Source organism: Chanodichthys erythropterus, chromosome 16, assembly GCF_024489055.1.
Source record: "Chanodichthys erythropterus isolate Z2021 chromosome 16, ASM2448905v1, whole genome shotgun sequence".
In the NCBI taxonomy this organism is placed as follows: Eukaryota; Metazoa; Chordata; class Actinopteri; order Cypriniformes; family Xenocyprididae; genus Chanodichthys; species Chanodichthys erythropterus.
In genome coordinates, this window is record NC_090236.1 from 22040413 (window position 1) to 22055269 (window position 14857).

Below are 14857 nucleotides of genomic sequence, written 5' to 3' on the forward strand. Positions count from 1 at the left end.
ACTAATATGTCACACAAATACAAAACACCATCATGGTAACTAAGATGTAACATAAAACCCAAATGTACATTACTGATAACAAAAAAATAAGAAGAGACATGATTATTAAAATTAAAAACCATCAAATGTTGTGTATAGCACAAGGAAATCTGTGAATGTCGGTTTATGGCTTTTCACTGTAATTTAAAATGATTTGTTCTTTTTACTTCAAAAAATGGTATTATATTACAGTTCTATTAACTTTTATTCTTTTCAAATTAGTTACAGTGCATTCCTTAAACGATTTGTTGGTTTAGCTGGGTTGCTCTGCATAGACATATCTCTTTCTCTGTCAAAATCCATTGGCAAATGCTTTTCCTACAGGCAGTTTTCTCCAGAACTTGATTGTGGTTAAATATTGAATTTTCAGTCTTTAAAGAATAAAAGTACTTCTCAACATCAGACTCTCTGTCTCATGTTTGTCTCTGTTGGATTTAAGTATTGATCCACAGATCCTTCACTTGTCCAACCCATTGCCATTTTAGGCATCGACTTTTGGAGTTTGTTTATCTCATCGGTTAATCTCTGTTTGTGGTATTTGGTCACAGAGAGAACAACAGTGTTCACAAAGGAGATTAGTTGGGACTGCTGAAGAAAATGCCCTAAATTATGTCCCTCTGGCCTAATTCAGGGGTTGATAAACTGTAGCTAGGGCAATACATGTAAGTGTTTAAAGAGTCCCACACGAGGATGTAAAAAGATCTGTTGATGCAGTCTTTCTGTGCTCTCTGAGGATCTTGATAAGCCGTTTGTGCACATCACAGAAAATGATTATAATGAGGCGTCTCAAAAAATACTGTTCAGTTGGTGGTCGATGTAACGGATAGACTCCGGCATCCTGATAGATGTTTATTTGAAGGCTCGATGCAGCAGTGTGCTATAAAGCTCAGTGTCAGGGATGGATAATCCAATGCCAGTTTTTTATTTTTAAGTGTTTTGGCATTATCTCCACTGTCCAATCGGAGCAGCTGTATCAAGATGATCTGCTTAGAGGGATTTCTGTGTAAGATATCGCCTCACCTGTCTTAAGTCTCTTAAGTCCTGACCTTTTGTTGTAATCAGCTTTCACCCGCTGACCCAGAGCTGCTATAGTAACAGCGCAGAAGACTGAACTTGAGAGACTGACTAACTCAGTGAAAGACTGAGAGCGAGCGATGACCAATGATGCATCTTTCTCAGGGTTAATGCCACATTAATGCAGATCTGTTTGACATGCTACTGAAGTCTCACTGAGTCAGACTTTTGAAAATCGACATAAAGCCTAGTCCACGAAGAACCATCTGATTGATCTAAGTGGCCAACCTCAGTTTTATATGACGTTTAGGGGTGGCTAACTGAAATCAGATATACCACATCTAATAATGCAATAGAGCAGTGTCACTTTCAAATAATGGAACCGACAACACAGAAGCAGTTTGTTCAAAATATGTAGACAAAAGTTTAGATTATGTAGTAGAGATTGTCAGAATAGAGAATAGAGAAAAGTTGGTAAGTATAAAGGATAAATTGATCAAATAATTAAATTTATTAAATAAGTTATTTTAAATGATAATATTTTCTATTTTAATATATTTAAACCTTTTATTTATTTCTGTGATTCAAAGCTGAATTTTCAGCCTAATTACAGTCTTCAGTGTTCCATGATCTTTCAGAAATCAGTCTAATATGCTGATTTGCTGCTCAATAAACTTTTATTATTATCAATGTTGAAAATAGTGGTGCTTAAAGTACACATGAAATCAAAATTGACCTTATTTATTTTGTTAGCTCAAATTGCTAGTTTTGTGGTGAACAATTCATCTGTGCAAGTCGATCCACACTAAAAAATTGTTTGGCTTCTTAATATTTAATCAAAATCTGAAAATGCTCCTCCCCGCTGCAACGGTGCCCCTTCTCTGATAACCTCGGTTTGACGGCTTGGGTTGAAATCACTTAAACCGCTCCTCTGCAACCGTTAGCCTGCTATGAGGGAGAGATGGAGAGGAGGAGCGCTAAAATAAATCTCTGCCCTCTATTCAATATTTCGTTTCACTTGGAAATACGTCACAGCACTGGAGAAAAGTTGTTTGCAACTTCTGGTTCACGCAGACTTTAATATTTTTGTGGAAATGGTGATACATTTCTTTCAGGATTCTTAAATAAATAAAAAGTTCAAAAGAACAGCATTTATTTGAAATAGAATTCATATTTACTGCCAGTTTTGATCAATTTAATGCATCCTTGCTGAATAAAAGTGTTTATTTCTTTAAAAAAGAAAAAAAAATCTTACTGACCCCAAACTTTTGAACAGTTTTGAGCAGATATGTTGAATGTAGTATGCACTACAGGTTTGCTTTGGAAATTGTAGCATGACACAATATTCACCACAGCTGTTTACATGGGTGATCTTTCCTAAATATGAGTTTTGTTCTTGGCATTAAAATGCATTCAAAGTGAATCTTCTTCATATAAATCTGCTTGGGCTGAAGTTAACTTTTTTTTTTAATGTAATCAGATTAAAGTGGAATTCTGAGATCATGCCGTGACTTGTTGATATTTGTACATCTACATTTGAATTATACATGTAATGTGGCGGACACACATTACAATTAGGAACTAGAAAATCTAAACCTGAACTTCTGATTTTGAAATTTTGGACCTACTAACGTATCGGCATATCCGTGTCTGTGATTGTTCAAAATACATTCCAGTCAAACCTTGTAAACTTAAAATGTTAAAGCCGTTGTTTCTCCTGAACTGAATTAGGCTCATTGGCATTTCATTTACACAACCATAGAAAATTTTGGGGTCTGTAAGATTGTTTTTTTAAAGTCTCTTATCCAGTTTTAAATGACTGATTTCTATTTGTGTATAAATTTTAAAATTATTCCCTGTTATAGCAAAGCTGAATTTTCAGCATCATTAATCCAGCCTCCAGAGTCACACGATCCTTCAGAAATCATTCTAATATGATGATTTGCTGCTCAAGAAACATTTCTTAATATTATCAGTATTGAAAACAGTTGATCTGCGTAATATTTTTGTGGAACTGTGATACATTTTTTTCAGGATTCTTTAAATAGAAAGTTCAAAATAACAGCATTTATTTGAAATAAAAATCTTTTTACTGTCACATTTGAACTATTCAATGCAACCTTGCTGAATAAAAGTATTTTCTTTAAAAAAAAAAAAAAAAAAAAAAAAAAGTCTTACTGACCCTAAACTTTTGAACAGTAGTGTACATGTGAATCCCCATCATTATTGCTTTTTTTTGTCATCACAGAGCGCCGCTGCAGCACCAAGTCCAGTCCTAGGAAACATGCCCCCCGGGGACGGGATGTCAGGTGGCCCCATGCCCCCCGGTTTCTTTCAGGTGGGTCACTCCTCCTCAGCCTTTAACCCATCTCCATAAGCAGTCTGTAACCATCTAACTACAAGCCCTCAGGTGCACAGACACGTGCCGCTGGTTCACAGAGGAACCATTATGCCACAGTCTCTGGTCATCTGCCAAGCCCAGTGTCTGCAGGGAACCGGTCTGATTGCGACCATTAGCCGCTAATGGCAGGCAGGGTTGTGTTCATTCTCCACTCTGAGAGCAGGCTCACTGTTGCCCTGCTGAGTAGCGCTAAATGTGTTGGTGGGATGCACCTTCAGCAGCGGAGTTAACGCTTTATCACTCGGGAGATTTCAGAGAGGGTGACTCAACAAAATATCTTAATGAGTTCTTGGAAAAGATTTATGTATAATACAATGTTTATTATAAACTTATGGAAGGAAGCATTTGGAGAGCTCTTTTCTCAGACCAGATGGAGTCATGACCCTCCGAGGGCTTTGCGGGAACACGGAAAGGCGCTGATTCTCAGATACTGAGAGCTGCAGAACATAGAACTGGTTTATGCAAGTCTTGAAACATGCATCAGCGGGTATGCAGGAAAACTTGAAACAGTTGAGTGCCTTTGAGGTTGTTTGGACTACGCTTAAACCCCATTGCCCTCTAGTGGTGACATAGATGATCATTTGTACACTATAAAAACATGTTCTTAATTTATTATGCTATATGTAAAAATATCTAAACATCCTTAAAACCTAATAAATTTACTTGAAGCAATATTGCATAGCATATATTATGACTTTTTATCATCCAGTAAGAGAACAAAACTCTTAATTGCCAATTGATTTAGTGAGAGGTAGTAGGGTAAAGATAGTAAGAAAAAAACATTAAAATATATTTTCTGAATTTGTTTTATATTATAGAAAATAGTTTTAGACAATTAGTCAACATTCATTGTGTTGTTGATTGTCAAAAGCTGTGAATTCATTTGTGTTCAAATATAACAATATTTTAGTGGAAATTTGTCATTTGGTAGAATTAGCAACAAAATATCCAAATGATTCAGATGCTAACTCAAAAACTGTAATTAAAACTATACAATATAAACTAAAATACCCAGACCTTAAGTACTGATACAGGCATTAAATACAAGATTACTTGCATGGATCTCTTATTGCCTTAATAATAATAATAATAATAAATAATAATAATTAAAATCAGATATTTATTAATTGATTAATATCATGAATTTTTATGACATTTGACATAAATATTTGAATTTTAATCCCATTTATGTACAATAAGCAGCTTTGGTGCCACTTGATTATTTTGGGGTCACCACATAATAGGGTCTTGAAGCAAAATTAAAATTTCAGAAAAAATTTCCTGATAATTTACTCACCCCATGTCATCCAAGCTGTTCATGTCATTCTTTCTTCAGTCAAAAAGAAATTAAGAATTTTGAGAAAAACTTTCCTGGATTTTTCTCCATATAGTGGACTTCAATGGGGTTGAAGGTCCAAATTGCAGTTTTGGTGCAGCTTCAAAGAGCTCTATGAATAAGTGTCTTATCTAGCAGAACGATTGGTCATTTTCTAAAAAAAAATAAATAAATTGAATTTATACACTTTTTTTTTTTTTTTTTTTTAAACACAAATGCTCATTTTGCACTAGTGTCCATGACTTCACGCATTATGTAATCATGTTATAAAGGTCACACGTGACATAGGGGGAAGTACCGCTCTAATGTGTTTACAAAGTGAATGTGCCAAGACAAAGTCAAATGCCCTTTACAAAAAAAGGTAAAACATGATTATGATTTTCAAGTTGGAGGAGAAAATGAGATGAAGTTTTCCGGTACTTTCGCCTACGTCACACATAACCTGCAACATGAAGCTAGTGCAAGACGAGCATTTGTGGTTAAAAAGTATATAATTTTTAATTTTTTTAGAAAATGACCGATTTTTTTGCTAGATAAGACCCTTATTCCTTGGCGGGGATCACATAGTGCCCTTTGAAGCTGCACTGAATCTGAATTTTGTACCTTTCAACCTGTTGTACCCCATTGAAGTCCACTATATGGAGAATAATCCTGGAATGTTTTCCTCTAAAACCTTAATTTCTTTTCGACTGAAGAAAGAAAGACACGAACAACTGGGATGACGAGGGGGTGAGTAAATTATCAGGAAATTTTAATTCTGAAATGAACTAATCCTTTAAGAACCAAGAGAGATATCGGCTCCACATCAAGCTTTTGCCCTCGGCTCTGTTCTCTTGATCTGCACCTGTCGCTTTCACCTGTCCTGTCTTTGACTTTGCTCTGTCTTTCTCTTGGCATTTCGCTGCTGGTACTATGGCAACCTCCTCTTGCTCCAACCCCCCACCCCCCTCTGCAGGGACCACCTGGTTCCCAAGCCTCCCCTCATGCTCAGCTACCTCCAAACTCTAACATGATGGGGGCGCATGGACAGGTAACAGCACACATATTCATGTACACATGTGCTCTCTGCTGATATCAGTTATGCACACATTCTGATATGCTTTTGCTAAAATATTCCTGTTGTTCTTCCCCCTCTCCCTGTCAGCTTTTGTATTGGTTACATGCTGTTGCATTGTTTTGTTAAAACTGTATGTCTCTGTATATTCCCTTCTCTAGCCTTTTATGTCTCCTCGCTATGCTGGAGGACCTCGGCCGCCCATCAGAATGGGTAATCCGGTAAGTCACATTAAAAATGTGTCAAACAATAGTGTTTATTAACTCTTATTACTTATTTTAGCATCTGACTGTGTTTGTTTCTTTAGCCTCCCGGTGGGCAGCCTTTGCCTCCAAACATGATGGACCCCACACGACCAACAGGTAAGAGACTAATGAGATCAGCCATCAGATCTCAACTTGTATATATGCCAAAAAATGGCAAATGGAATAGAACAGCTGTGTTAATAACAAGTTATATAAAGTTAATCCAATCATAAATGAAAAGGTTTTTAGTAGACACAATCAGACTGTTTACACAAGATGCCGAATTGGTCATTCCAGACTTGCTCATTTGTTTTTATTGAAAGGTGATGTACCACCAGTATGTAATTTTTGTCAAACCCCTCTGTCTATAGAACACATTTTGTTGTAATGTACTGCTTTGAATATCACTAGGCAATGTTTTTACACAAAAAGTTCTTTAACGGATGTTTTTAAAAATGTTTCACCAGGAATAATCTTAAGTTTTTCTTTTCATAAATTTTGAAATGAAAAATCTTATATATTGTTTGTTATACAGTATTTATGTGAGCTGGTTATAAGCTGTTGTTTTTTACTTTGCTAATTCTGTTAATTAGATAAATAATAAATAATATATAAATAATCTTGCCATGGAAATAGTTGCTTATATGGCAATAAACAAACAAACAAACTAATCAGATCAAGTGTTTATTGATGATGAACTTCTCTGCAAGTGCAAATTCAGCATTGTCATTTCATTGATTTTAATTTTGAAGTGCATGTCTGTTAAATTTTTAAATGATTATTGATTTTTCTGAATTATGTTGTTATTATTTGCTCAGGCCATCCAAACTTGGCAACCATGCAGAGAATGAACGCTCCTCGTGGAATGAGCCCGATGGGACCGGGACCACAGGTCTGGATCTTATACTGTCATTCATGAAAACGTGAATACTGTTGCCCTAGACCCCATCAATTACTTTTGCTCACTAATAGGACTGAGTGATATAGCCGAAAGAACTGTATCTCAATATTTTTACCTCACTATTTAATATCTTAAATCTTAAAATGTACATATACGCACTGATTTTTAAATAAAAAAGAAATTAATACTTTTATTCAGCAAGGAAGCATTAAATTAACCACAAATGACAGTAAAGACATTTATAATGTTGCATTTACATTTATTTATAGAAATTTCGATTTCAAATATGCTGTTCTTTTAAAGGGTTCGTTCACCCAAAAATGACACTCACCCTCATGACGTTCCACACCCGTAAGACCTTCGTTCATCTTCGGAACACAAATTAAGATATTTTTGATGAAATCCGATGGCTCAGTGAGGCCTGCATAGCCAGCAATGACATTTCCTCTCCCAAGATCCTTTAATGAACTAAAAACATATTTAAATCAGTTCATGTGAGTACAAGAGTGAGCGACAAGAATATTTTTGGTGCGCCAAAAAAACAAAATAACGACTTATATAGTGATGGCCGATTTCAAAACACTGCTTCAGGGAGCTTTGGAGCATGGGAATCAGTGTGTTTTCAATTTTTCATTGAAACAGAAACTTTGATAACATACAAAGTCTAATAGCTATTTTTTCTAATTAAATTTCAATTCAGTACACAACTAGAATTGGCAGCAAAATCATCCTTGAATATATTGTCAATATTTGATGTTTATCACCCAGCCCTACTCGTACACCACTTCTTTGAATGCATTTCTTGTGTTCTGATCCTGAGCCAGTCCTCATGTAGCCCTTGTACTGCATCCACACATTCACAGTCTTTACTACAGCATTAATCTTCTTTCATATCAGCCATAATCCTTGTTATGTTCAGCCCATTTTCCTCTAAACTAACCGTGTCCTTGTTCTCTTTTCTCTCATGGTGTCCTCTCGGGGGCTTGGTATCATAGGCTGATCCTTGGTTATCATTACAGAACTATGGCGGAGGAATGAGGCCTCCAAACTCCATGGGCCCTGGAATGCCGGGCATGAACATGTAAGGACTTTTCCAGTTTATCACATTTGTGGGATCATATTATAGGATTTTCCAACTTATATGTTTTTGTTTCAAACTGGTCAGGATGCTCAAACAAAACAGAAAAGTGTCTCTGGGTGCAATCAAAACATTAAAGGAGAATTAACATACAGATGAATTTTGTATGGAAGCTTGTTTCCGCCACTAAATAAAATAAAAAAAGGTAATTGCGAATTTTTCATCTCACAATTCTGACTTTTTTTCTGCAAATGTTGCAATTCTGAAAAAAAAAAAAAAGTCAGAATTGTGAGATAAAAAATTGCAATTACATTTTTTTATTTTATTTAGTGGCGGAAACAAGCTTCCATACTTTTGTTATGTTGTCTCTGCATATTAAACTAGGAATGGAGGAAGTATTTTAACACTGTTAACGCTGCATTCACACGTGGCGCCGGCGTTAACGCTTCTCGTTTGCTTTGAATGGGTGACGTCATGCGTTGCCGAACTGAATTGTGGGTTCCGTCGCATCGCTTCACTCGCGTTGCAAGCGGCAGAAGTTGAAGATTTCTCAACTTTTCAAGCGCTAACGCAGGCGTCATCCAATCAGATCGCCCCATGCAAATACCCTAGAGCAGTCGCAGCCAACTGCGTTCATGCAACACCGGAAAGTAATGTGATTGGCTGTGATCACTATAACGGTCACGTCAACACAAGCTTCAGACACGCCCTCCATCAAGCGTTGACGCTGTCGCCCCGTGTGAATGCAGTGTAAGCCTGACATGTGGAATAATAGTCAGAAAAATCAATTCTTTTGAACTGTTTATTGAACCTTTAGTCAATATTTCAAATCTAAAAAAACAGTTTGCATATTTGTTTTCTTGTTGAGTATCATATTCGATACATCAGGCTTTTATGACTCATATTATATGATATAATATATAGACATATAGTGAGAATATGGATCTCATATTTGAGGAAAAAAACACCTTTATCTAAAGGACCAAACAGAGCAAAAAATTTAAGATTAAGATTTAAATGCTTGTTTTTATAACCAAAGCTCAATGCAATACAGTAATGATTGAGAAATTTTACAAATAAACATTCCTCAAAAAGATGTATCATATTTGATACTCACATTTTAATGTGATATTTCTAGAAAAAAAAGATGTATGAATAGCCAAGTAAAACTTGGTTGCTTAAGTCTAGTAAGTGTTCTTCTTGAAATATTACTAACAATCTTATATTTGCTTTGTAAAAATCAGTAAAGATTTTACATTAAAAAGACACATGTACAACGATCTGAAGGTTGATGTTTTTAGACTAAAGGGCTTTATTTGCAAAAAAGTATAAACTATCAAACAGACGTCAGACGGCATGTAATAAATTGTGTACAACAGGTTTTTAAGCAAAGAAATTTGTGTATCAAATATGATACATTTGGCTTTATAGGGTTAACATTAAAAAACACACACTTCTAATTTAAAGCTTAAGATGGTGTAATTCTTTACTAAATATAAAACTCTGAACTTCAGAGGCAAATCCTTTGATTTTGAAGTGTCACTTTAATACATAAATAGATTTATATATATATAAAAAAAACATGAAAACACTTGAACCCTAGATCATGAGATCATCAGTGAAATTATTTTCTGTAGTTTTATTTAGTCTGTCTGATCTTGCATTCCAGAGACTTATTTGATGTTTTTATCACAGTTACAAAGTAGAAACTTCTGTGTTTGTCTGTACAGGGGAGCAGGAGCAGGCAGACTGTGGCCTAATCCTAATAATGGAAACACGGTAAGATACTTCAGAAAACTCAGCTGATGTTTTAAAGAATGAATTAATGATATCTGGCAAACTTGGCTGATAAATAAACTTTTGGCTTCACAGATCCCATATTCCTCCTCATCTCCAGGAACATATGTGGTAACTATCATAAATGAAGAAAAAAAGAAATGATCATTGTCTGTCATGAAAGAATCTGGCTGCAGTCTCAGTTTTCTGCTGTCCTGTTTTCACAGGGTCCTCCAGGAGGAGCAGGAGGTGGTGGATGTCCTCCAGGAACACCTATCATGCCAAGTCCAGCAGGTAATGGCTTATCACATCTCTGTCTACTGGCAACATTACTGGCCCTTTATCACAAATGTGAGAACGGGATGTGAGAACATAGTTTCACGATGACTCTTTAAAATGTGTAAACCTCCCCCTCTGTGTTCACAGACTCCACTAACTCGGGTGAAAACCTCTATACACTGATAAACTCAGTCCCACCAGGAGGAAACCGATCTAGTGTGAGTTACTCCACTCCTCCGCTGTCTTTATTGCCGCTGATGTTCCAGTGTGCTGCATGGACTCTGATTGTGTCTTTGATCGCTTTGTAAATGCTCTCTTTGTCTGTGTCTGTAGTTTCCTATGGGTCCGGGGTCAGACGGCCCAATGGGAGGACTGGAGCCGCATCACATGAATGGCTCATTAGGTAAAACATGATTCACCATAGCAACTACATAAATTGTTATAAACATTGTCTTGCCCTCCTAATTAGATCAATGAACCTCAAGTGATCTAAAGATTTGCAAATGATTCATTTTTACTTTTCTCACAGGTTCGGGTGACATAGATGGGCTCCCAAAGGTATTATTCAACTTATTATTTAGACCTATTATTTCTGTTTAAATCATCTGAAAACTAGCACAGCATGTCTGTTCATGTTACAGTATGCTTGAGACTGAGGGATCTGGCATATGCTGATCTTTAAATATCAACTTCTAATTCTGAGACTGTATTGAAATGCATTTTTTAAACTAAACCTGAATATGGTTAAAGTAATTTTAGTTTAAAAAAAATTATTTCACCTCCAAATGGTTACACAGAATCAACTGTGTGATTATTAACAGGGATTTTCTGCATTGAAAATATATTTTGGCAGCTGTATATTCCGCTGATAGCCGTCTGCTTTAAAACGCTCCTGTAATTGTTTGTGTTTGCAAAAGGTTTCCATTTCCAACGTGATTTCGCAGCGTTGAGCTTTGTAGCCAATCACAGACATATCTGTTGAGTGTGTGAAAACAATGACCAATCAGATGTAAGTTAGTCAGAATCAGCTCAACACCACTTCAGTCAGCAGAGTTTTTGTTCTGCACACTCGCAAATCCTTTCATTATAACTAACAAAGTGTAAACTCAACATCAATAAGAGATACATTGCACAGCATAGACGGCTTCATTGATTATAACAGGAGTTTCCGCAAGAGTGCAGCTTTGCATACCTCACGTTGTAATCGACAGCTTCAGTGGTTATTGGATTATAAAGACGGCAATCTTTGCTCGCTTTCTGTATAGAATAGTATTTTTCATGCTGCTGTTTTTTTTTTGTGTGTGTGTGTGTTTGTTATTTTATGTCAGTACTGGGCTGCACAGTTCACATTAGTAGGGCACTTTGTACTGTGTATTCGTTCGCCACCACCAAAGACCATTTTTGACCCAGGAAAAAAACTAAATTATATTAAAAAAAAAAAATTATATATAATTATAATAACTTTTTTTATTATAAAACATGGAAATATTCAAATAGTCTTGGGAATTTCTATGTAGAAATTCTTTATTTGAAATTAATTAATACTTTTATTCAGCAAGGATGCATTAAAGGTGCCATCGAACGTCTTTTTACAAGATGTAATATAAGTCTAAGGTGTCCCCTGAATGTGTCAATGAAGTTTCAGCTCAAAATACCCCATAGATTTTTTTTTTTTAATTCATTTTTTAACTACCTATTTTGGGGCATCATTAACTATGCACCGATTCATGCTGCGGCCCCTTTAATTCCTCACGCTCTCCGCCCCCGGACCTCGCACTTGCCTTAAACAGCATAAACAGCATAAAGTTCACACAGCTAATATAACCATCAAAATGGATCTTTACAAAGTGTTCGTCATGCAGCATGTCTAATCGCGTAAGTACAGTGTTTATTTGGATGTTAACATTTGATTCTGAATGAGTTTGATAGTGCTCTGCGGCTAAAGCTAACATTACACACTGTTGGACAGATTTACAAAGAATGAAGTTGTGTTTATGAATTATACAGACTGCAAGAGTTTAATAATGAAAATAGCGACGGCTCTTGTCTCCGTGAATACAGTAAGAAACGATGGTAACTTTAACCTCATTTAACAGTACATTAGCAACATGCTAACGAAACATTTAGAAAGACAATTCACAAATATCACTAAAAATATCATGTTATTATGGATCATGTCAGTTATTATTGCTCCATCTATTATTGCTCCATTTTTCGCTATTGTCCTTGCTTGCTTACCTAGTCTGATGATTCAGCTGTGCACAGATCCAGACGTTAATACTGCCTGCCCTTGTCTAATGCCTTGAACATGATCTGGCATATGCAAATATTGGGGTCATACATATTAATGATCCCGACTGTTGCGTAACAGTTGGTGTTATGTTGAGATTCACCTGTTCTTCAGAGGTCTTTTAAACAAATGAGATTTACACAAGAAGGAGGAAGCAATGGAGTTTGAGACTCACTGTATGTCATTTCCATGTACTGAACTCTTGTTATTCAACTATGCCAAGATAAATTAAATTTTCCATTCGATGGCACCTTTAAATTAATCAAAAGTGACAATAAAGACATATAATGATGTTTCCACAAAAATATAAAGCAGCACAACTGTTTTCAACATTGGTAATAATAATGTTTCCTGACCATCAAATCGTCATATAAGAATGATTTCTGAAGGATCATGTGACACTGAAGACTGGAGTAATGATGCTAAACATTAACAATTAACAAAAACATTTAAAAAAAAAAACTTAGGTTTGAATGGAAGTATACATTTTTCTGCTCATTTCTGAAATATATTGTTGTAGAGAAAATGCAAATGTGAATGCAATCACAATGATTAAAAAATACTGGACATTCATTGGTCAAAATAAATTAGTTTGTGTTCTGTACTTGAAAACAATTCTAAACAAAAGACAAGACTGATCATTTAAGCCCATTTAATGTCAATGCAGTTCATACCTACTTACTCTTAGTAATGATGGCTTTCAAATATAATGTCAAATATCTGTAATTACACAATTTATTCTCAGAAATCACAAATCACATTCCATCTAAGACATATAGCTGGCAAGATTTCATAAAATAAACACAGAAACAAAAATGTAATCATTTATTGATAACCAATAATAAAGCAATGTAGTTCAATGTAGTAACGTTTAGCAGAATGGTTGCCAAACAAAACAAAGACGTAACCATACACATATGCAGCGGCACAGTAATATTGATGTAATGAGGTCAGAGGTGTATGTTTGTAGAGTATTTTACAACAGCTTCGAACGCAGCTCAGCCAATCATAGCCAAGGATCGGTACAGTTTTAGAATAAAAAATGAAAAGAAAAACGCTGACATCTTGGTGTTTCTTTACAATCCCAGAACTCCCCTAATAATCTGAGTGGCATGAGTAACCCACCAGGAACGCCACGAGATGACAGCGAACTAAGTGGAAGCTTCCTTCACTCGTTCCAAAATGAAAACGTGAGCGCCAACACACACATGAACGGATGACTTGTAAAGATGAATATTTGGGGTCTGTCTAAATCAACTCTTCTTTCTCTCTTCAGTACTCACCGACAATGACAATGAGTGTGTGAAGGACGAGCTTCAGCTCCAAGATGCCTCATGTAGGTGTCTCAAAGACCAGGGACCAACCTCAAGAACAAGAGTGACTGTCACACATCCATGAGAACCAAATCCTACCGCAGCTCTGGATGAGGTGTGCGCTCCTAACTTCAGCACGGACAGATGAAATCTGCCTACAGGAAGAACCTGTCTGAGATGGGAGCTCCCTCATTTTAAACCACTTTAATATTTTCGTATCATTTTAACATAGAAGCCCATACAGGACAAGACAACAAAAATTTGCTACTTTTTGTTAAATGGATCTCCCATGACAATATTCACACTGTGGATGTAGTACAGAATACCATGTGCTTCTTCTACAGTGTTTGTGTAACATTCCATTAGAGTATTTTAGGATCTAGTCTCTGATCTTTTAAAACGCTTCAAAACAAGTTCATCACACTGTAATGGCTTCCTTGAAAATGACAATCCAGAGGAACAGCTTTGGCTACAGCAGATTTGATGATATGCACCAATGGGAATTGCAAACAAATCTGCCGTCCTTCCTTTCATCGCATCCTTGGGAAGGCAATGGACTGTTAGCAAAATTAATGTTTAGTTTCATTGGTTTCATGTCATGTTGTTTTATAACAATGGATTTTACTGCAGAAGCCTTTTAATGGCACCTAACATGAAACATTTATGACATTTATCACTTTTCCATGGGAACCTCAGATGATGTGATTATCTATCAAGTGTTTTTGGTTGGCAGTTCAGCCAAATGCAGCGACACTTCTTCATAAAACACTGCATCTTTTCACACTGACTTAGTTCTCTTTATCCTTTGTGCTGTTGTATTGTTTTTGACCCATTGCTGTTTGCTTTTAGTCACAGTTGAAGACGTGCAGCAAACACCCAAAGGACAGTTAACTATATATTTTTCGAAGGTTTTTCTCTTCTTTAGTCTGTTATGATGCTATATGGCCAACTCTTTACCTGTTACACCATGTTGTTTAGCCTTTACAATGTATATTTTGTTCTTTGGAAGATGCAGTAAAATGACTTGTGTAATTTTTATGATTAAATTATTTTTTGTTTCATACCACTCTTATTTCTGTCTCATGTCTTCTGCAAATAAATATATATTAACCAAATGTTTCTGTCAGTATT

At 35.9% G+C, this 14857-nt stretch overlaps 1 protein-coding gene across 4 annotated transcripts in view; it reads left to right on the forward strand.

Annotated features, from left to right (window-relative positions):
* Nucleotides 1–14833, forward strand: part of ssbp3a (single stranded DNA binding protein 3a) — a 40815-nt gene extending 25982 nt beyond the window's left edge. Inside the window, exons 5-18 of one of the 4 annotated variants that reach the window (XM_067362656.1) lie at nucleotides 3302–3391; nucleotides 5746–5820; nucleotides 6006–6065; nucleotides 6152–6206; nucleotides 6908–6981; nucleotides 7986–8071; nucleotides 9799–9847; nucleotides 9941–9976; nucleotides 10072–10138; nucleotides 10271–10341; nucleotides 10457–10526; nucleotides 10653–10681; nucleotides 13502–13603; nucleotides 13690–14833. In XM_067362656.1, the coding sequence (XP_067218757.1) occupies nucleotides 3302–3391; nucleotides 5746–5820; nucleotides 6006–6065; nucleotides 6152–6206; nucleotides 6908–6981; nucleotides 7986–8071; nucleotides 9799–9847; nucleotides 9941–9976; nucleotides 10072–10138; nucleotides 10271–10341; nucleotides 10457–10526; nucleotides 10653–10681; nucleotides 13502–13603; nucleotides 13690–13719 (894 nt within the window). In that variant the 3' untranslated portion in view covers nucleotides 13720–14833. The remainder of the gene's footprint in view (nucleotides 1–3301; nucleotides 3392–5745; nucleotides 5821–6005; nucleotides 6066–6151; nucleotides 6207–6907; nucleotides 6982–7985; nucleotides 8072–9798; nucleotides 9848–9940; nucleotides 9977–10071; nucleotides 10139–10270; nucleotides 10342–10456; nucleotides 10527–10652; nucleotides 10682–13501; nucleotides 13604–13689) is intronic. The other 3 variants (XM_067362657.1, XM_067362658.1, XM_067362660.1) reach the window with 3 other exon arrangements.
* The last annotated feature ends 24 nt before the right edge of the window (nucleotides 14834–14857 follow it).